Here is a 23,896-nt window from a genome sequence, read left to right on the forward strand (position 1 = left end):
TCTGTCCTCATTTAGTCTTACTTTTAGCTACACCCCTGCATTTTAGAGCAGGAAGTAACATGTCATCTCATAACATGTCGTGAGCAGTTAGATATCATTGTTTTGAAGTTAATGTGTCCCAAAATCTGGAAATCAGCATGTAACCTTAAGAACTCTAAATGCTGAAATACATTTTTCTGCCAATATATTTTAAAGTTTTAATAAAAATTATGATTTTATGTGTGCCTAGCTGTTCAAAGCTGTGCTTGCTAGTCATGTACTGGCTAGCATTTTTTGAGTAATGATAATTTGGCTAAAATTGTCAAAACAAATATATGTACATATTTTTTTCTGTCATATAGGGAAGCATTTTTCACTGTATTTTTATGAGTTTGATTGATTTTATTTTATATATTTTGATACATTTTAAAGTATATGATTCATAAGTTTCTTGCACACAATACGGTGGCAAAGTTCAGAAACCTTGTCAGAGGTCCCTGGGCCTAGTTACAGTTAATAAGCTACAACTGGACAATCAGTGATGATCAGTGAAGAGTGAATTTCAATGTGCAGAGGAAAACGTACAGCTTTATGGATGATCTGTACATAGTTCCTTTCATAAAGATTGACATTAAGACTGAGCCTTATTGTAATTAAACACTGAACTGTTTACCTCTAAAAATATACACTACATTTTACTATGTTACTGAAACATGTATCTTTTTAAAGTGTTGCAACACTTGCATTATAAATTTGCAAAATGTTGAAAAGGAACCTAAATTAGTTATATAATAACTTGTGCTGCCAGACACGCATACACACGCTCACACACATTCACTTATCTGGGTTTAATAATTCTAGATTGACTTATTCTGTGTTTCACATATTAAACAGTTTCCCTGTTTCTCTGTTTTCATGTTTTCATTCTGTACGTTTTAACTCTGGGTTAATGTTCTCATGAGACTTGTCTTTATTGTCTTCATTGGAAATATCACACATGATATAAATGTCAGTAAGGAAATTTATAGAAATACTCCAGCTCACAGTGAATGAAGGTTCAAAATCTATAAAAAAAGAAAAAAGAAGAAAAAAGCCCAATTGAATATCAGCATCAAAGAGTTTTCATACCAGTTGAGTGTGTATAATAAGTATACAGAACTTCTGCCACATCACTTACCCAGGAATGTGAGATGACTACAAGAACATGAACTGGTTCAACCTGTACATTCACAATAAGAAAAGTCTTTGCTGCTGATATATGCTTTCCACATGGATGCGCCAGGTCAGTGTTCAGTTCAGTGCAATATAAACACCAAGATACTTAAAGTTGCATGCAGAAGTTTGGATATTTGATGCACAGTCACTGTTTACATACAGAATTTGACATATTGGGAAAAATAAAACATAAAATGTGGTCTGTGCAAACTGTAAGGCACATTTTATTTTATATTTTTTTCCACCATGTTGAACTCAGCAGATAAATATAAATTATGATCTAAAAAGAACAGAACATAATCATATTTAAGTTCTCTGTGTATGATGTGTTAATTTCAAATAAAAAAAAAAACATGGAATTTGACCAAATGTATTCAAACGTTTGCCTTCGACTATATTAGGAGACTTAAGTAATCAAATGACCATGCATGACCACTGGCTCATAATCCTCTACTGACCTAGGATCAAGTATCATATCCTCAGTCTTCTCCACAGCAACCAAAATGCAGTCTGTGTTTATGAACTCAGCCTGTGTAAAGGTCAAAGTTACAGCTGGTGCTAACCCTGTTCTGGTGCAGTGTTTCATAATCCAGGGTTAAGACAGTGCTTTACACTCTTTTAAAATAAAAAATGTGAAACTTTGCCTTACCCAGGGTAAAATGAGACTGTGAGCCCATGTTTAAAAAGATGTTAAGTTTAGCAAAGTGTGAAACATTTATTTGTCTGTCTCATGTGACAGAAACAGGATTGTCGTAATAGGTTGGCAGCAGTCAAGTGAGTAAACATTACAAACAAAGCTAAACCCATGCTCTGCAATGGGTGATACTGGGTAAGTTGGCTGGTTTACAGGAATAAAGTGGTCAGCGCTAGCTATTATTAGCTAGCTAATAAGCTAATGGAAGACTAAGGTATCACTAGCTAACACTAGGCTGAATATCATTATCATCATCTTTTTTCTTTATTTAAGCTTGGGTTTATATTAAGGAGAATCCTCATTTTCAGTGTAGCCGTGTTTCACATAAGGAATAAAAAGCAACAAAATGAAAAAGAAACTGACTTGTAACACAATAAAACTCAATGATAAGTAATAAAAGCAATATGACAATAAAAAATAAAAGTCAAGAGCATAATAAAAAGATTTAAGCTAATCACCAAAAACAATTACTATCAGAACAAAAAATAATTAGAGAGTAAAAGGCTGAAATCCAAGAGGAACAAATAAGTCAAGTTTTAGTGTAGCTTGTACCATATCCCAGTTCCCTGGAGTACAGTAGCTAAAAGCAGATTTACCCAGCTCAGTAAATACATGGGTAGCAGAAGTGTATCTGGCTGTTAAGAGACTTGTAGATAAAAGCCAGTAAGTTCTACTGTATATGCAATATGAAGATTATATAAAGGTCTAACACACAAAAGTGTAGAAAGGTAGAAGTGTAGAATAATATAATTTAATGGGGGGAATCCTTCGCATTATATATATATATATATATATATATATATATATATATATATATATATATATATATATATATATATGCAGTTTGTTGTTTGTTGTTGTACATTACATTAAAACAATCATTCTGTTGAAAAGTTACCATTTTGGAGAAACAAACATTAATTTAGTTTCTTTAGTCCAGAAAGACAGAAAGAAAGAAAGATTTTCTTTGAAGTACTAAAATGAAGAATGGTTAAAACCAGACCTGGTCATGACATTACACAGTAATAATCCAGCAGGTATTACTGCATGCAAAGAGGTGAAAATGGACTGTCCTGCTTTGAGATTGAAAGTGTACAGGTCATGCCTTACGGGTAACTGCACACAGCTTGTGGGTGGAGGGGTGCAATGTCAAGCCCACAGCTGGAGTGAGGTCCAGCTGATCCTCAGACACACCTGGTGGAGGTGTGAAGCGAAAGTGTTGCAGGAGGGAGGTGAAGAAGAGGAAAAGCTCCATCCTGGCCAGACTCTCTCCCAGACACACCCTGCGCCCTGAAAACATATAGAGTGAAAGAACAGAACTGAAGTTACAGTATGTAATGTGTAAGACCTAAAAAGATATTTTACATACCTGCAGAAAATGGCATGAAGGCTTCTCTCTTAACAAACTGTCCTTGATCATCAAGGAAGTGTTCTGGGTTGAAGGTGTTGGGGCTCTCCCACTCATTCTCATCCCTCAACACAGATGCCAACAAAGGAACTACGCAAGTACCCTGCAAAGAACTAGAGCTTAAACCTACATAGTCAGAAGACAGTGGCAAGTTTCCATGAAAAGATAACTGCGACCTTGTCATGATCTGGTAAGGACTTACGATCGCCTGGCATATATTACGATGGCCTGGCATATTGGCATGTGTGTTTTCTGCTGCGTTTATTTTAGATCCTCAAAGACTGACCTTTTTAATGATGAAGCCCTGAAAGTGGACATCACAGGTGGTGGTGTGGGGTAAACCCATGGGTACTATGTTGGCCAGTCTCTGGGTTTCATGGATCACTGCATCAGTGTAAGGCAATTTCTTCCTGTCCTCCATCACTATCTGACAACCTCCAATCACCCTGTCAATCTCTTCCTGAACTCGATCTAGCCAACAAAAACAAGAAATATGTATTCAGACAAGATGTCTGGTGCTCTCACCATGTCTGTGTACTCTCAAGCAAGTCTTACTGCATGGGCTCATATTGCAGTTTGTATTCCCACCCTCTACATGAGGGTACTTCTCACTTCAATTTCGATATTCACAAGCAAGAGCAAGACAATCAAGAAATAACCCTCAGTAATAATCAGTTGTTTCTATATGTGGTGACGTTGCAGTCTTAGGCCCAATCTACCCCTTGTTCCGGACCATTTAGCCATACCCTTCCGTTTGCGTGTTGATGCCTAGGGGTAGAGTGCCCCGATTCTTATTGGGATAGAGGGGTAGGGCGAAGTGTTTGGGCTACATGGCGCTTCAAACGGAGGTTTTTCGGAGGCACACTCCAAACAGAGTGTTCACACACAGATCAATGTAAGAAACACAATAAGTGGACATTAAAAACAGGTTCATTAAATGTTAACCAAATCCAAAGTCACTAACGTTATACATGCCAGCTAGTATGTTGTATAGCTAGACTAACTACAACAAAATGTGTATCCAACATACCAAAAACCAATCCACTAGCATTCCTAGGTGTTAAAGACTGTTTTCTAACTTTTCTCTGATTTGCTATATACAAGTGCAAAAGGATACCCACTGGCACATTAGAAATGTCCGGCAGTCTTTTTACGTAAAAGCCATAATGTCTTTTTACGTAAAAGCCATCAGTGACTACTGATAACAGGTCAGGTTCTCAAATTTTTAAGGGAAGATTTCAACCACTGTTCTTTGTAACGCAGTTCCAAGGGGCAAGGTGACACTTAAAACCAAGGTGTAGGGGTAAAAATAAACATGGGATTGAGCCTTACTCTGCACATGAGGGTACTTGGCCATTAGCAGAAGACTCCAGCGAAGGGTTGCAGCAGTTGTGTCAGTACCAGCAGCAAACAGGTTGGTGACTGTGTGAATGAGATTCTGTTCATGGAACAGAGTGTTCTTTTCTCTGGATTCCTAACCAACGAAACAATTAGAATGAAATTGTGAAACAATTTTTTCAGTCAAAACAGCCATTAAGTCATTCATTTTCAGTGTTGGGAAAAAACAAAACACATAAATTACACAGGCCAAAGTTTATTTTTAGAAGCTAGTTGCATTTCATGCTCCTCACATTTGAAAGTAATCACAAACACATTCAGTGATGTTAAGATCTGGACTCTGTCAAGTTTCTGTGTTCTAGCACAAATGTTCTTCTTGCCTCTTTCCTTTTCTTAGTAACAGCTTCCTGACAGTAACACATCCTTTCAAACCCACAGTGTTATTATCTCAAAGTGGAGAGATGGACAGAAATACCTGTATATTTTTTTCAGATGTAAAAAAGAGTGGAGTTGAATTTTGTCCTATAACGCTTTATTGCTTTTTCCCTTTCTTCACTTATTTTGGTTTGTGTCTTCCCTTTCTGGATTAAAAATTGATTATTTTTTATCTAATCTCCTCAGAAATATCTATTTTAGCCATTTTAGAAGCACATGGGATAGAAATTTGTAAGGTAGCTAAGGTGAGTTTGGGTAGTTGCTTGTGTGAATGTGATTGTCTATTTAAAGGTAAACATAGTGTCAGTGGCTCCTTTGGGAACAACTTTTTTTTGTGGAGGACACAGCTGTAACTGGAAGATTTTAAGATTGGAAGGATAAAACAGTTAATGTGGCAACTGGGTGTACAAAACCAAAGAGTAGACAAGTTAAATACTGATAGATTTGATATTATATGTGGAAGCTGTTTTATGTGAAATATATGTTTCCTTTTTTCTGACACTGAAAAAGTAATTTGCACAAATTTTAACGCGCAAAAATTTAACTTGCACTTAACAGCCACTTGACTGGAAATTGATTAAATAAAAGGAATGAGGAAAAAGGAGGAGAGGGTAAGGTGCAAACATGTCTACAGAAGGTTGGCTCTGATTTTTGCACACTACTATGTGTGGAGCGTCACCTGCTTCCTATCTTACTTTCTCTAAAATTACATCTTACTTCTATAGACAATCTTTTCTCACCCCACCATCTTCTCCCCTTTCCTCAATCAACAATTCTGTTTATAGCTCAAAAAACATATACCTCTGCATACTGTTTGCGTACAAGAAAACAATCAACCAGGCCTCTGCTTTCCTGTGAGTTCAGTGTCTCTTGAAGACCATCCTTCAGGACCTTTATCTCTTTGATGTTTTGCTCACAGTTACTCATTATGCGTTTCCAGTTTTTTAGGCAGAAACGAAGCCAGGGAAACATGTTGTACAACTACAGGTGGACACAAGGATATACAAGACATTCATGAACATTCAAAATTGATTCATTTATAATTATTGATCCATTCATAAACACTTAATTTGTAAATATTAAATAAACTTTCCAAGTTTTGCAAAAAAAAAAAAAAAGTTGTCTGCAAATTTCCACACAGATAGATATTTTATAAAAAATGTAATTTGTAATGGAATCAAGTCATATGACTGGCCAGATACTGTGTGGTGAGAAAATAAAATGGGCTCCATAGTATCATGACTTCACGAAGCACTACTTTGTGCACCGGCTGTGCTTGTTATACCTCCATCATTCTGTCATGGAAGAAGACAGTTATGACAGGTGGCACAAGAACAAATAAAATGACGTAAAAATGATACGGTAAATGTATTTGGTCACACAGGTATAAAAACCTCAATAATTTACTAATTTGTCCCTTTCAAAGAGATATAGCTAAATGTAGGCTACATCCACACCTTATCTTATGAATACTGCTCTTATCACACTTATCTTAAAACCAAATAAAAAATCTATAGATTGCTCCAGCTACCGTCCCATTTTACTGATCAATTCAGATATAAACATCATAAGTAAAACTTTATCAATCAGATTGGAATCAGTGATCTCCGGTCTCATAAGCACAGATCAAACTGGGTTCATCAAAGGGAGACACTCCTCAGAGAATACACATCAGTTATTCAACCTAACTCATAAATAGAACAGCGAAAAATCTCCAAATATATCACCATGTGTAATAGCATCTCTGGATGCTGAAAAGGCGTTTGATAGGGTAGAGTGACTCTTTCTCTTTGCCTCTCTTAAACACTTTGGATTTGACCCATATTTTATCAACTGGATAAAAACATTATACAACTCACCTTCTGCCTCTGTCTCAACAAATAGACATACATCTAGACCCATTCAGCTACAAAGAGGAAGTCGACAAGGATGTGCTTTATCACCTTCATTGTTTTGTCTTTTTATTGAACCCTTGGCTGCTTCTATCAGACAGTGCGATAACATCTCAGGTATACAGTCAAAGTCATACCACCATAAAATCAATCTATATGCAGACAATGTTTTAGTACATATTACTAACCCTTCACTGTGCCTTCCATCAGTCCATGATCCGATAAATAAGTATATGGGACTGGGATGACGGGGTCCATGATATGCTATTTGAACATATCACACAGTCTATTAAATATCTTGGTATTCATGTCTCTTTAAACATAAACAATGTGTATAAACTTAACTATATACGTTTAATGCACGAAATAAAGGAAAATCTAGAAAGATGGAAAAAAATTATCATTAACTCTAATTGGTTGAATATCAGCAGTTAAAATGAATATCCTTCCTAAAATCAATTATCTGTTCTCTATGACCCCTGTTACCCCACCATCTCTTGATAATGCAGTCACTAAGTTCTATCGGAAGCACCAAAAGCCTCAAATCAAATTAGCTACCCTCCAGAAACCTAAAAATTTTGGAGGACTTGGAGCCCCAAATTTCTACTAGTACTTTCTATCGCACCAATTGCTTTACATCAGACATTGGACAAGCAGCCAATTAACTGTGGCTAGACATCGAGGAAAGTTTAATCCAAGAACTGGACATTAATAGTATTCCATTCATAGACAAAACTATAAAAAAAAATGTATTACAGCAACTCTCCCTCTGGTCAAACTCCTTTGTGGAACAATCCCATGTTTTTAATAAATAACAAACCTTTTATATTCTCAGCCTTGAAGCAGAGAGGAATAGCCAACCTGGCACAGTTGTTCTCTGGTGGCTTGCTCATGACCTTTGATGACATCAAAGATACAAAAAATACAGTATACCAGATAATTGTCACTTTCAGTATGTACAACTCAAAGATGTTCTAAAGAAAACAGTTAATAGTGGTAAAATAAAGATGATATAGCCAACCTGGCACAGTTGTTCTCTGGTGGCTTGCTCATGACCTTTGATGACATCAAAGATACAAAAAATACAGTATACCAGATAATTGTCACTTTCAGTATGTACAACTCAAAGATGTTCTAAAGAAAACAGTTAATAGTGGTAAAATAAAGATGATATAGCCAACCTGGCACAGTTGTTCTCTGGTGGCTTGCTCATGACCTTTGATGACATCAAAGATACAAAAAATACAGTATACCAGATAATTGTCACTTTCAGTATGTACAACTCAAAGATGTTCTAAAGAAAACAGTTAATAGTGGAAATTTTTGTAATCACACTCCCCCCTCTACTTAAAACTACAATGCCTTAAACCTCAGAAAATGTTATCTGGCAAAATATATGCAGTGACATCTTCTCTATGACCAGCAATTCAAAACTCCAGCTAATTTAATATAATATAATATAATATAATATAATATAATATAATATAATATAATAATACCCTTCACAGAACATATATTACAGCCTCTAAATTACACCGTTAGGGATTTGGTCACAGTGATGCATGCCAACATTGTCCAGCTTTAACAGACAATTACTATCATGCTTTCTGGAATTGTCCCCCAACCTAGCAGTTTTGGTCAGAGGTCATGGACAGGCTATCAGAGATTTTGGGCCTTGTCATCCCTTTATGTCCTACTGTAGCATTACTTAATGACCTTTCCTCACTTTCAGCACCCAATCACCTCAAATCCTTTATACTAATATTGCTTGCCATTGCCAAAAAAGTTATACTGCTGAACTGGAAGGACAGAACCAAAATAATACAAAACCATTCAAGGAAACCTGGTCACAATTTTTACAATATATTGAGAGCTGATTTCTCTCCCCAAACTCACCAAGAAAAGGTTAAAACCCATACATAGAATTTGATAACTACCCAAAAAAAGGAGGGGGGGGGCATTACTACCTTGTTTATTGTTCTGTTGAGTGTTTGTGTTTGTCTGTCCTGTCTTGTCTTGTCCTGTTTGTCCATTGTTGAGTATCATTATTATCATTAATTATTATTATTATTATTATTATTATTTCTTTCTCTTTACTTCTTCTGCTTTGTCTCTCAGTTATTTCTGTCTTTTCTTTCACTCAAAGCGGGGGATGGGTGGATGGGTGGGGTGGTGTTTGGAGGGGGTTGGGTGGCCACACCACACCCTGAAAAAGGGGGGTGGTGGTGTGGTCAAGGAATACTGGCCTGAAAAAAAAAAAAAAAAATGACAAAGATAACTTTTTCCCCAGATAAATGATTCCACTGGGTGGGTTACTTTCCATTTTGGACAAGTGAAAGGAGCACAGGCAGTTTCACCACTTCATTCAGCAGCTGGGACTTTATGAGAGTTACTACATAATTCATAGCTAACTATATCTAGCAAAGGCAGCCTATATTACCTATATCTCTTTAAAAGGGAAAAATTGGTAAATTATTATGGTTTTATGGCTGTCTGAACAAATAAATTTATCATCTTTAAGTCACTTTATTTGTTCTTGTGTCACCTGTCACCAGTGAACACTGATACCTTATGAATATACAGATGCACACACATACACACACACACTGCATCTAAAAATTTCAGAAAAATGTTCCTCAATACTTTGCATATCCCACCATCTACATTACATAATGTCATCAAAAGATTCAGAGAATCTGGAGAAATCCCTGTACGCAAGGGACAAGGTCAACGGTCAATATTCGATGTTCTTGATCTTCAGGCCCTCAGGCGGCACTGCATTAAAAACAGGCATGATTCTGTACTAGAAATCACCGCATGGGCTCAGGAACACTTCCAGAAATCATTGTCTGTGTACACAGTTCCCCATGCAATCCACAAATGTAAGTTAAAGCTGTACCATGCAAAGAAGAAGCCAAATGTCAACACAATCCAGAAACGCCACTCTGGGCCAAAGCTCATTTAAATATAATGAGGCAAAATGGAAAACTGTTCTGTGGTCAGACGAATCAAAACTTGACATTCAAATTGAGATGCAAAAAAGCTCAACAAACTGATCAAGAAGGCTGGCTCTGTCTTGGGATGCTCCCTGGATGGTTTGGAGGTGTTGGTTGAAAGGAGGTCACTCAATAAACTCACTGCTATCCTGAACAACACATCACACCCTCTCCATGAACTACTGGTCAGACAGTGGAGCACCTTCAGCAACAGACTCATTCAGTTCCGCTGTAGTAAGGAACGGTACAGGAGATCGTTTGTACCAACAGCGATCATACTGTGCAACACCTTGTCACTGTGCCAGGACATTATTGTATACTGAGCCACTGACAGGACAGGCCTATTAGGCAATAGCTGGACATTACATCTCTCCACTCAGATTACTGTGCACTGCCATTTTGATTATACATTGTCATTTTTCATATTGCACTGCCACTTGTGTTCTATCTATCTATCTATCTATCTATCTATCTATCTATCTATCTATCTATCTATCTATCTGTCATTAGTGCCTGTGGCGTGGGCAGCTTACATTTCTGGAAAGGCACTATCAATGCTGAAAAATATATAGAGGTTTTAAAACAAGATGTTCCCATCCAGACAACATCTTTTTCAGGAAAGGCCCTGCATATGTCAGAAAGACAATGCTAAACCACATACTGCATCCATCACAACAGCATGTCTTCCCAGACGAAGAGTCCAGGTGCTGAACTGTCCACCTGCAGTCCAGACCTTTCACCGATAGAAAACATTTGGCGCATCATGAAATGAAAAATCTAGCAAAGAAGACCCAGGACTGTTGAGCAGCTAGAATCCTACATCAGACAAGAATGGGACAACATTCCTCTCCCAAAACTCCAGCAATTGGTCTTCTCACTTCCCAGACGTTGTTAAAAGAAGAGGGGATGCGACACAAAGGTAGACATGGCCCTGTCCCAACTTTTTTAAGATGCGTTGCTGCCATCAAGTCCTAAATGAGTTAATGTTTTTCACGAAATGGTAAAATGTCTAACTTTCAAAGTCTGATGTGTTCTAAGTTCTATTGCGAATAAAATATGGGTCTATGAGATTTGCAGATCATTGCATTCTATTTAATTTACATTTTTTTACATTTTAAAAAGCATCCCAACTTTTTTGGAATTGGGGTATATGTTGTACATATTGTATAATTTTTTTTCTCACCACATAGTATCGGGTGCTCGCTTGATAGTATCTGGTAAGCATCAGATTTTTACCTAAAAAAAACATGCCACTAAAATAAAAAAAAGTGTTCCTTCAGGGGCCTCGTAGATGGAAGGTCTGTCTGCTGTAACGTTGTCTCCTGTTCTAGCTCCTGCTCAACTGGCCTTCACTGCAGCATGTCACATGCTCATCAGAAACTCATCAAACAAGGCTCAGAATTTCTTTAATTAATTTTATCACTGTTGTTGGTGAATGAGAGTTTGCCTGTTACTGACCAATAAAAAGTGATCACATGCTAGAACATGGAACACCAATACTAACAATTATCACAGCCACAGGAAGTTATGCCAGGTAGAATAAGAATTTTGATTAGTTGACATATAACCGCTGGTTGTTTGTGGTTGAAGTAAAATTTCCACAGAGGCAAGCTGAGAGAGACAAAGCAAAAATGTGCAGACTAGATTGTGGCCTACACGACAGTAGATTTGTACGGCAGAAGCCTCTATGGATATCTTCAAATCTGTGACCTGTGCTGACTATAGTTTAGGTTCTAAATTCTCCATTAAAAGTATAGCTCATGGGCATAGCTAATGGATAGATTTCAGAGTTGAAGCCCCTTAAAGTACTAAATGACAGTTCTAAATGGTTGTTCATGGAGATAATCATAGCACATAAAAAGTCCATTCTACACTGAGTTGCCAGTTTATTAGGTACCTTTGCAATTATTGTTTGCCTGGTGATTTACCTGCTTATTGTATCTCCTTCATCTCTCCCATATTTTTTTTCTCATAAGTACATTAACCTCTTTTTTGGCCAGTATGTATGCTACATTTTTATATAGTATTGTGTATATATTAAATTGCCATTTATATATCTATATTATTATATCTAACTCTAGAACAACAAAACCTCAATCCTGTTTGCCTAAGGCGCATGTAGTTGGACTGCAGCATGCAATTAATATTACATTACTTTGTAGCCCCTATTATTTAGATGGAGTAGGGTACCTGTATTGATGCTGAACCAGTTAGCCGAATGTTCTCATTAGCCCGTTTAACCATGCCTTTGAACACAGGATCACTGTACTCGAACCTGCTGCCATACACAATGGTTGAGATAATATTTGAGACAGCATAAGTCACAGGCTGTGTTGTATCAAACGGTTTTCCTGCAAGAGAGTAGGCAGCAATTAATATTTTAAGCATGTATACACCTTATCAATAAGCTATTCACATTCTCTATAAACGTGCGCACATGTACCATGGGCAGTATGAATTATTACCGTACTACTTCCTAGTTAAAATAAATAAATGCTTAAATAGTAAACAGTTCTTCCACCCTGCTGAGCAGTCCTCATCAAATAATTTTTTAATGCAACCAACTTTGCAGACATAGATCCTCATGTATATTTGACTGTATTTGTATTTCATTATTTCACTTTCTTGAAATGATTTAGTACTAAATATATATACAGTTCTGTGCAAAGGTCAGAGACCACCCTTCATTCATTTAATTTCTGACCAAAAGAGCCATTAAGTCAAGTTATATTCTTAGGTTATTCTGTGAGGGATTATATTCAAAATGAGTTCAAAAAATAAATAAAACTTTCTTAGACCCCCAACAACTGTGCAAGACCAGGTAGACCAACAAAACTGTCACAATCAGACAAACAGTACTTAAAGTTTTCATCTTCGATAGAGAGGAGAAATCCTTTTTCAGATCTGAAAACATCTCCTTTTTTCTGCCACTGAGAAATGAAAAACTTGTATCTAATGGCTGTTTTGACTGGAAATTAAATAAATAAAATGTGGTCTCTGAATTTTACCTAGTACTGTGTTTTGCTACTGCCTTGTTTGTTTTATGCTCAGACAAATTGTGTGTAATCAAACATTTGATATTTACACACATTTAATTTAAGTAGATGCTCAGCAGATGTTCCTTACATTGAATTATGTTTGTATGTGTCGAATGAAATCCTAGATTTGTATATAAGAAATGTAATAATTCTGGAAAAAACATACTGTTCATTTGGACTTGATCTTACCTTTAGACTCTTTGAACATTTCTATCAAGTAATGTGTCTCTTCTATGATTTTCTCTTCACTCCCCCTTTTGCCCATACCAAAGTCTTGAAGGGTGTTGAGGGCAAAACGTCTCATCTCTTTCCAGTTCTCCCCATTGGAAAACAGAATTCCTGTAGTTGATCATAAATAGAAACCTGATTTGTTTTTAGTTAACATGCAGTAGTTCTGCCCTGTGATGGACTGGCGACCTGTCCAGGGTGGTCACATTTGTGACATGGCTTTCATTTGAAAACTATCACAATGACTGCACTATAATCCAACTGTTTCTGATGAATAGCCCAAATTTACATTCATTCAAAACATGAATAGCAGATCTCTGTGAGAGACTGAAGCAAACTGCTGATATGTATAGTGCCTGGTGTTTTGCTAAATGCTGTAAATGTAAGTTTTTTGTGGTCTGTGTTGTGCTTTTGCACTTTGCTTTGTCATAAATAATGATAGATAAATTTCTTTTACTTACAGGGAAATTCTGATTTAAAAAAAAAAATCTGAATAATCACGTTGTAATGGTTTGATAAAATGGTAAAATGTGCTATTGTAAAGATATTAATTGTTCACAACAGGCAATAAATGCCTCTAAAAGCTACATCACAGAAAGCTAGAAGCGGTTAAGAATGTTCTGATGCCTGTAAAATTGTGCCTGTCCACCTTGCATATATTTGTTTTAAAATACCTGCAAGGTGGGCAGGCAAATGCATGGCTTTGTAAGCCAAATTAGTTCCAAAAGAAAACTGGATTTACTACTGTTTTCCTGTGAGCATCACGACATACAGAAACTCAGAAGACACATGTAGATTCACTACTTATTTTCTATAAAAAAGGCTATGTTTGCGCTGTATCCATTATGCCACCAGCTCCAGTTATCACCACTGCAAACAATAAGTTTATCTACAATGCATCATTTCACATCAAACCACTTAATTGTTTCAAAAAGATTGCATTATGCAGAATATTTGAAAAATCTGTGCTATTTGATTGTAAATAGAAACCTGATTTGTTTTTAGTTAACACGCAGTAGTTCTGCCCTGCGATGGACTGGTGACCTGTCCAGGGTGGTCACATTTGTGACATGGCTTTCATTTGAAAACTGAAAAAAAAAAATCACAATGACTGCACTATAATCCAACTGTTTCTGATGAATAGCCCAAATTTACATTCATTCAAAACATGTATAGCAGATCTCTGTGAAAGACTGAAGCAAACTGCTAATATGTATAGTGCCTGGTGTTTTGCTAAATGCTGTAAATGTAAGTTTTTTGTGGTCTGTGTTGTGCTTTTGCACTTTGCTTTGTCATAAATAATGATAAATAAATTTCTTTTACTTACAGGGAAATTCTGATTTTAAAAAAAATCGGAATAATCACGTTGTAATGGTTTGATAAAATGGTAAAATGTGCTATTGTAAAGATATTAATTGTTCACAACAGGCATTAAATGCCTCTAAAAGCTACATCACAGAAAGCTAGAAGCGGTTAAGAATGTTCTGATACCTGTAAAATTGTGCCTGTCCACCTTGCATATTTGAAGCAGCACATGGGCAGCTCTACCCACAAGCTAGGTCACATTTTGGATCTGGTCATCACTAAAGGTTTAAAAACAAAGGTGTCCAAAATGTTTTCTTATCAGATCACTTCTGTATTTTCTTTCAAATCAATTTAGAAGTAAAGAAGAAAGTACCTGAAAGTTACTTTAAAACACATTACATAGACTCAGAAACAGTTGAAAAGTTTAAAACTGTTTATAATAGTTCAGCGAATACAGATACGACTCCATCCTGTAATGATCTAGTCTCCGATCTAAGTGCTAGATTACGGGAAGGCCTTGACCTTCTCACCCCTATAAAAAGGAAGAAAAGCTCACGCACTCTTAAAAATCCATGGATGAATACGGAAATATGCCAGCTTAAGAGAAATTGTCATAAATCAGAGCGCTTATGGAGGAAAACTAAACTGCAGGTACACTATGATATTCTCAAAGAGCAGATCTCAGTCTATAATAATGCTATGAAAATATCCAGACAGTCATATCTCTCTAGTGTAATCAATAGACACAAAAATAATACCAAAATCCTTTTTTCCACTATAGACCAACTAATTAACCCTAACTTCTCTGCTAGTGCATTTAATGATGATTTATCTTCTAATATCTGTGAAGAGTTCGCAATTCATTTCCAAAATAAAATAGACCTGATACGACAGGGTGTAGCTCAGCAGACGCAAACAAGCTCCTATAATGTTCCTGATAGATCACCTACATCAGTAATGACATCTTTCTCTGTTATCAACTATGAGGAGCTCACAACTATTTTAAACAAACTAAGTTCATCCACATGTGATCTTGACCCTGTTCCTACTTCATTCCTTAAGATGTTTTTTGACTGTGTTCAAAGTGATGTTTTAACTATTGTAAATTGTTCTCTGTCAACAGGTGTTTTTCCAGATGCTTTCAAAACTGCCCTGGTGAAGTCTCTGCTAAAAAAGAGTAGCATGGATCCTTCCATACTAAATCATTTTAGACCGATTTCAAACCTACCTTTTCTAAGTAAAGTCTTAGAAAAAGCTGCTTTCAAACAACTAAATACGTATCTAATATCAAACAATTTATATGAGAAGTTTCAGTCAGGTTTTCGTTCTAAACATAGTACAGAGACAGCACTGATTCGCGTTATGAATGACCTCAGGCTCAGCACGGATGCACAAAATCCTTCTATTTTGGTTTTATTAGATCTTAGTGCAGCCTTTGATACCGTTGACCACAAGATTTTACTACAGCGTCTTGAATACTGGGTCGGCCTGGCCTCTCAGGCACAGTTCTAGAATGGTTTAAATCGTATTTAAGTAATAGGCAGTTCATGGTTTCACTTGGAAATCATTCATCAAAACGATTTGCCGTTTCTTGTGGAGTCCCCCAAGGTTCAGTCTTAGGGCCTTTGCTTTTCTCTTTGTACATGCTACCTCTAGGTGATGTCATTAGGAAACATAGTATAAATTTTCATAGCTATGCTGACGATACCCAGTTATACATTACTATTCCTTCTGAAGATCAAGACTCTGTAGACAGACTAACCAGCTGTGTGTCAGATATTTTTCAGTGGATGTCACAAAATTTACCTCTAGGTGATGTCATTAGGAAACATAGTATAAATTTTCATAGCTATGCTGACAATACCCAGTTATACATTACTATTCCTTCTGAAGATCAAGACTCTGTAGACAGACTAACCAGCTGTGTGTGAGATATTTCTCAGTGGATGTCACAAAATTTTCTACAATTAAATCATGAAAAAATTGAATTACTGATTGTTGGTACAGAAACTCAGAGAAAAATTATTTTTGAGAAAATTATTATATATTTATTTTAAAATACCTGCAAGGTGGGCAGGCAAATGCATGGTTTTGTAAGCCAAATTAGTTCCAAAAGAAAACTGGATTTACTGCTATTTTACTGTGAGCATCATGACATGTGACAGAAGGCACATGTAGATTCACTACTTATTTTCTATAAAAAAGGCTATGTTTGCGCTGTGTCCATTATGCCACCAGCGCCAGTTATCACCACTGCAAACAATAAGTTTATCTACAGTGCATCACTTTACATCAAACCACTTAATTGTTTCAAAAAGACTGCATTATGCAGAATATTTGAAAAATCTGTGGTGTTTCCCTTTCAGTAAAGTACTACCACAGATATGCTTACAGTACCATTTGTTTGATGCCATAGCAATTTTCAGCATATTAACTAAAAACCAGTGAAGCAGACAAAATAGCTAAGTTGCAAATGAATGATACAAGAATGATAAATTAAATTAAAAAATCACAAAATTACTAGTATTTGCACAAGTATTGCTCTGCTCTGGTTGCTACCTCAGTGACTGCTATGCTTATGTATGCTAGGCTATCTGCTAAACTGCTACTATGTCATAGTATGTTACATCCTCCTTTGCACAACTCCACATACTCTCAGTATACTGTCTGTGTTTTGTTTTGTATTTATTGTACGTCTTTCGTATTTACTTATTGTACTATATTGTCTGCACTGTGTATATTTTATTGTCTCACACTTATGTTCCTGTGTTGCACCATGTTCCTGGAGGAATGTTGTTTCATTTCACTGTGTACTTGTATGTAGCTGAAATGACAATAAAGCCTGACATTGTATCAAAACTAAACAAACTTACTTTGCTGAATGAAGAACAGTGGGTTAACTTTCTTACCGTATCCTTTGTTGAAGTCGTACAATATGGGATTGATATCTCTCTCTCCAAATTCCTCTGCATGATTCACCAGGGCTTGCTTGACAGTTTGATATCCTGCCAAAACAACCACTTTCTTTGGACCAAAATGCAATGTGAACACAGATCCATATTGTTTTGACATCTGCAAACAGCAACAGAAAATAAGACAGACCTTAAACGTAAGTTCTTAACATGAGGTACCATTCACAACAGTTAAATTAAAATGTCCAAACTGTGTTGTTCAAATTAATAATTTATCCATAATTATTATTATTTTTTTTTACCACAGCCCGCATATAAACACTAGTGTTATGTACCCAAAAGATTTGATGTACCCTGAATCCAAGGTGAATTCCATGGAAACAAATGTGATTTTGCTTACAAAATTTTACTGACAAAAACATTGTATGACTGGGAATTTAAAGGACATGCCATTTTCCATATTATTTTGACATCTGTCAGTTTGACAGGTCAGTTTTTACAAAGTATCCATTGTGCAAATTAATAATGTTGTAGTACTCAAATCCAAAATGAACGAGCGATCTTGTTCTCAACCTTATTTGGATTCAGTCTTGTCTCGGTCTCAGGGTAAAGTGGATTGTCATTGAGACCAGCTGAGTGCAATGCCTCTGGTTGGAATAATTGAAGGCTGAATTATTATTGAAAATCAACAAAACGAGGGTAAATAGAATAATCAGGTGTTTCCAAACTATTGCAACTTGTCTCCCACACAAATGACTACAAAAGGTTCTGTGAATTAATGAGATCTTTTTTAGACTCACCTAATGCAAAAGCTGATTTAGCAGCTACTGAATGATCAATGCCAGGTTGAAGAGAGGAAAGCTGCACACAGAGTTCTGGCTCAATTTGACAGGTTTAGATACATAATCTCTATGTTTAGTCTCCAAGCATATATAATCCCATTTCCAAAAACATTAGAATGCTGTGCAAATTGTAAAATAAAAACAGAATGCAATGATATGCAAATCATTCAAACCTTATATTTAATTGAATTAATTACCAACAGGTCAGTAATATGACTGGGTATAAAAAGAGCTTCCCAGAGATGATGAGTCTTTCAGAAAAGATGGTGAGGGGTTCACCAGTCTGTGACAGAATGCACAGGCAAATATTGTAATAATTCAATAATAGCATTTCTGAACATAAAACAGCAAAGGTCTTTCATAATCAACAGTACATAATATCATTAAATGATTCAGAGAATCAGGAGGAATCTCTGTATGTAAGGGACAAGGCTGAAAACCAGTATTGGCTGGCTGCAATTTTCAGGTCCTCAGGCGGCACTGCATTAAAAACAGACATGATTCTGTAGTGGAAAGCACTGCATGGGCTCAGGAAAATGTCAGAAAACCGTTGTCTGTGAATGCAGTTCATTGCTGAGTCCACAACTGCAAGTTAAAACTCTACCAGGCAAAAAACAAAGCCATCCATAAACGGGATCCAGTAACGTCACCGTCTTCTCTGGGCCTGAGCTCATTTAAGACGGACTGAGGCGAAGTGGAAAAGTGTCTTGTGATCCAACAAGACAAAATTTGAAATTCTTTTTTGGAAAAAAGTGGACACTGCATCCTCTGTGCTGAAGAGGAGAGGGACCCATTTCAAAAGCCAGCATCTGTGATGGTATAGGGGTGCATTAGTGCTCATGGGCATGGGTGACTTGCACATCTTTGAAGGCCCCGTTAATGCAGAATTATATATATATAGGTTTTGGAGCAACATACACTGCCATCCAGATGACTTTGCCTGCAAGAAAGACCTTGTTTATTTCAGCAAGATAATGTCAAACCACATTCTGCACGTAATACAACAGCATGGCTCCACAGTAAAAGAGTCCGGTGCTAAATTGGCCGGGCTCCAGTCCAACCTGTCACCCACTGAAAACATTTCACAGTGGTAAACATGCCCCTGTCGCAACTTTTTTGAAATATGTTGTCTGTATTTATATGTATATATATCTATATACATCTCACAACAAGAAGGGCCTGGCTTCGATTCCCTGGCTGGGTGACCAGGGTCCTTTCTGTGTGGAGTTTGCATGTTGTCTGCATGGGTTTCCTCCGGGTTCTCTGGTTTCCTCCCACAGTCCAAAGACATGCAGTCAGGCCAATTGGACATGCTAAATTGCCCCTAGGTGTGAGTGTATGTCTGTCTGTCTGACCTGTGATGGACTGGTGACCTGTCTGGGGTGTATCCTGCCTTCCGTGTGTGTGTGTATATATGGATATTTTTCAAAAAATACTAAAATGTATCCTAAAATGTGTCTCTTTCAGGGCTCTTGACTGGCACATCCATCAAGCATTGGCCCTATCATCAGTAGATTTCGAGGTCGATCTGTGAAGATGCTACAGCCATCTATAGCTGGAGTCCAGCACAAATGGCCATGCTCTTCCTGGGTGGGTACGATGGCCCCCATCTCCCCCATCACCCAGCTATCATGCTAGCTAGCGCAGATGTCTGTTAGCTGATGTAACAGAACTGGCAGTTGCCACTTTCCTCTGAGCGCGTTCAGCTCTCCAATGACTTCACCTTGGCTTGCATCACAGGTCTCGGAGAAAGCTTGTGTTGGCCCTCGCCCGCCTGTTGCTGGTGGTATCATATAACTGGGGGAGGTCTAGTGGGTGGAATTGGGTATGTCTAAATTGGGGAGAAAAATTTGGGAAAAATTAATTTAATTAAATATAGGGTTTAATTGAATTGCAAATCATTGCATTCTGGTTTTATTTAAATTTTGCACATACTATACATATGTGTGTGTATGTGTGTTTGTGTGTGTGTCAGATTCGACTACTAAAAGTCTTGGCTCGGACTCCATGTTTCGCAGTCCTGGTCCGGGTTTATATCCGGGGTGGTAAACAGTGGTCCTGGAGAGCAGGTATGTGGCACAATTTGATGATTTTCTCTCAACATTTACTAAACTTTGCAATTAGCTGCTATCAGGTGAACGAGTGAAAAAACTACCAAATCATGCAGAAGCGGAATGTGCAGTTTCTTATTTGTGTTACACCAGTACCTTGCCTTAGAGATGTCACATCACCACTTTTTCTTTTAAAATACCTATATCGAAACTTTAAGCATCAGCCAATCCTGATTCAATATTTCTTCTATAAAAAAGTATTAAGCTTTAAAATTAGCTATTTTTAATTGAAGCACTTCACTTGAGAAGTGCATCTTACAGATGTATCTTCACTTGGGATGAGCATTTCAAAAGTAGGAAATCATGCTCACACTGCTCAAACACTCTACTACCTCACAGGAAGAAATGCACAACTAAATAACATCACATCACACAGTGCAAGTGTGGCATATTTTATGCTAGATTTGTACAAGATTGGATCAGATTCATTCTTTTTTCCAGTATTCCAGCATTTTTGGCTGACACTGGGTCAATACCATCTCAGCCTTGCATCCTAGTGTTGTTCTGTCTATTCCTGGGCTCTCCAAAGTGTTTTATGAGCCAAAGTTGGCCTGTGAGTATGTTTGATTTGGCCCACCACAAAGTGAGGCCCAGCCCCTCCCAATGAGAAAACAAACAATTTTTATACTCTATATAACTTATTAATTTTAATTAATAATAAAAGGTACAAATAAATTGTTAAAAACTTTTTAAAAATGTACCTACCTTCATTCAAAGATTATAACATTGTTCTTCTTTACCCTTGGCACACCACAAAAACTGTACTTTGGCACCCAGAGATAAAAGGTTTGGGCACTTTGTTCTGTTGTTCCAAACTTTTTAAAACATAAGCAAGCACTTATGCATCATAATGTATTGTCTTTTTAGAAACAACTAGCAGAGTGAGCAGTCCTAATATAGGTCTGTCAGAGACTCTTGGCTGGAAGTGTACAGACTTGGTTTTCTATGTATAACTTGGTGCGAAGCCAAAATAAACGTGACACTACCGCATCATGATGCTGTCTTGTTATTCTAGAGAACACAGCTCAATGTCTATCAAGTTGCAAATGTGTAGAGATTTTTTACATAACTGTTTTTGTCCAGCTAACTTTTCAAAACTTGCTGACATTGCAAAGATGAATGCTATGTAGATAACCACATTGTTGGCAGGAGATATGTACTGTAATACGTCAAATCTGTCCAACCACATATTGATTCATGGTGAAAAGTCACAGATTTCAAACCACCTACAGACTTCAAACCACCTCATCAGGACTAAACTGCATTTTATAGTGTTGTTTCAGTTTTACCTTTTAGTTTTAATATGCTGGCAAGATAAATACAAGTAAATACAAAAGGACAAATACAAGTATGAATATGATACTTACACTTAGTTCCATTTATTGCTACCATTTTACGATTACTTGTAAATGAAGAGAAAAATTTGCGCAATAATTACCAAACAGAGACTCAGATAGAGTCTCTTGAGGTCAAGCTCCAGTAGGTTTCCCAGGATTGGCAGTGGCTTGGGCCCTGGAGGTTCCTTCCACTTTTGTTGAGAGTCAAACAAAAGGAGATAAACAACCAGCAGCAACATCAACACTGAGCCAAGCAATATGCCTCTGTTACTAAGTTGCAAGAGAAGCTCTTCCACCAAAGCCATTGCCAACTTAGGCAGTCTTTGCCAAGATGGGTATGAATTATATGAACAATGAGGTGAAAAGAACAAGCTAGTTAGACTGTTAGAGAGGCAGTACTTGCAGTCTATCCAGATAACCTGTCAGTAGTGGAGAGTGACCAGGGGAGGAGCTATGCTGAAAAACAAGAGTCACTAGAGAAAGCATGTGCGACTTTTAAAATCTATAATAATATTGATTTAATTCATATAGTGTTACCTTCCTTGTGAATTGTACTTTTCTTTAAGTACACTAGGACATTCTTTGCTTTGAGAAGTCACAGAAAAGTATTGAAGTATTGAATTGATGGCAGAAGGCAGGTATCAGGTTCCAATAGTTCAGAATCTTTTTTTAACAGGGTTATTTTAAGTTCAGCAGCTACCTGATTGCCCAGTATGGTCTCAGCCTGAGTACATGGCTTAACACTTGTGGCCTGTACTGTAGCACCTACTTTAATTCACATAAAAAGAACAATATGATGTTTCTTTTTTCTGCTCATATTGTATAATCCAGTGGAGTCAAAGGAGACCAGTCAATCTCTTCTCCATGGCTTGTCAGTGTGAAATGATTAAATTAACTACATAGATCAGTGGTCCTCAGACCCACTTGGACAGTCCACATTTTCCTTCATTTATTGTGAATTGGAACAAATATGTGAACCATCTAGGGTCCTCTGAGGCCCAGTTTAGGAACTACTGATGTAGATATTTGAATCTAATCTTTCCAATCATTCAAACAGGCAACTGTACAGTACAGCAACTTCCCATTGTTGACACTGACTCTTCAACAGTGTGTCAATGAGTAAAATAAAATGATGGGACAAATAAAACTAAGTAACAGGCATCATAACTCTAGGAAAGAAAAGAATACTGATTCCGCAAGTGGAAATAAATAACTTATTTTTTAAAGCAGCACTCCACCTCTCCACTGCCCTAGCCCATGCATACAAGCTTTTGAAAGCTCCATTGAGATGATATACAAATGGGTTAAGCCCTATATATGTGTATCCAAACTATATGAGGGGTTCCTTTGCTTTACTATTAGTTTTTCATCAGCTGTGTGAGCAGCTAAAAGTATATTTCATCTGACATGGATACAGTGGGCTATTTGAGAGATTAAAAAAAGAATAATCTGATGTTAAGATGTCAGGGTTGAAGCATCCACATTAAGCTGTCTCCGGAGCATGAAAAGTGCTGGATACTCCCAAAAGTAATGCAAAAAGTCCCCTAGTATCCCTAAATCACAGCTGACAGAAAGGGCTAAATGCATTTGTAAATGTTTCATAGGGGCTAAACAGAATCTAGGTAAGAGTTTTCAGTGGATAACCTGGTGTTTGGATTTTTAGAAGCCATGTCAATTATTTTCCATGTTTTTTTCTTTTTCAGGCTATTTTTCAATACGTCAAGATTAATGTCTTTTGTCCATGAAAGAAATTGTACCAAGTGTGCTTTGGAGGGATTTAAATAAAAAAGGAGTAGATGTTTGAGGCAGAATTGGAGACCCCATAAACATAGAGAACCAGAAAGTTCGACAATATCAGCCCAGTTTTATCAACCCTACACTGGTTACCAATTAAATTTCGCATTGATTATAAAATTCTATTACTGACATATAAAGCTGTAAACGGACTCGCCCCTCAGTACCTCAGTGAACTTCTCTCCTACTATGAACCATCACACCTACTTAGATCACAAGGTGCTGGGCTTACTACTAGTACCTAAAATTAATAAAGTTACATCAGGGGGGAGAGCCTTCTCATACAAAGCCCCCCAGCTTTAGAATAATCTTCCTGTTAATGTTCAGGACTCGGACACAGCCTCAGTTTTTAAGTCTAGGCTAAAAACTTAC

At 37.0% G+C, this 23,896-nt stretch overlaps 1 protein-coding gene across 2 annotated transcripts; it reads right to left on the reverse strand.

The window, feature by feature from the left end:
* Positions 1 to 925: 925 nt before the first annotated feature.
* LOC118821479 (cytochrome P450 2K1-like) lies at positions 926 to 22,150 on the reverse strand. Of its 2 annotated transcripts, none has more exons than XM_036590115.1 (9): positions 21,832 to 22,150; positions 17,438 to 17,600; positions 13,185 to 13,334; positions 12,148 to 12,308; positions 5,871 to 6,050; positions 4,629 to 4,770; positions 3,583 to 3,767; positions 3,258 to 3,399; positions 926 to 3,178 (listed from the first exon to the last, which is right to left on the reverse strand). In XM_036590115.1, exons 1-9 carry the CDS (start codon positions 22,033 to 22,035, stop codon positions 2,988 to 2,990), a joined length of 1,518 nt encoding a protein of 505 aa, XP_036446008.1. In that variant the 5' UTR covers positions 22,036 to 22,150; the 3' UTR covers positions 926 to 2,987. The 2 variants fall into 2 exon arrangements, with proteins under 2 accessions (XP_036446008.1, XP_036446009.1); XM_036590116.1 differs by lacking the exon at positions 21,832 to 22,150 and adding an exon at positions 21,099 to 21,795.
* Between the last annotated feature and the right edge of the window lie 1,746 nt (positions 22,151 to 23,896).

This window comes from Colossoma macropomum, unplaced genomic scaffold (assembly GCF_904425465.1).
Source record: "Colossoma macropomum unplaced genomic scaffold, Colossoma_macropomum, whole genome shotgun sequence".
In the NCBI taxonomy this organism is placed as follows: Eukaryota; Metazoa; Chordata; class Actinopteri; order Characiformes; family Serrasalmidae; genus Colossoma; species Colossoma macropomum.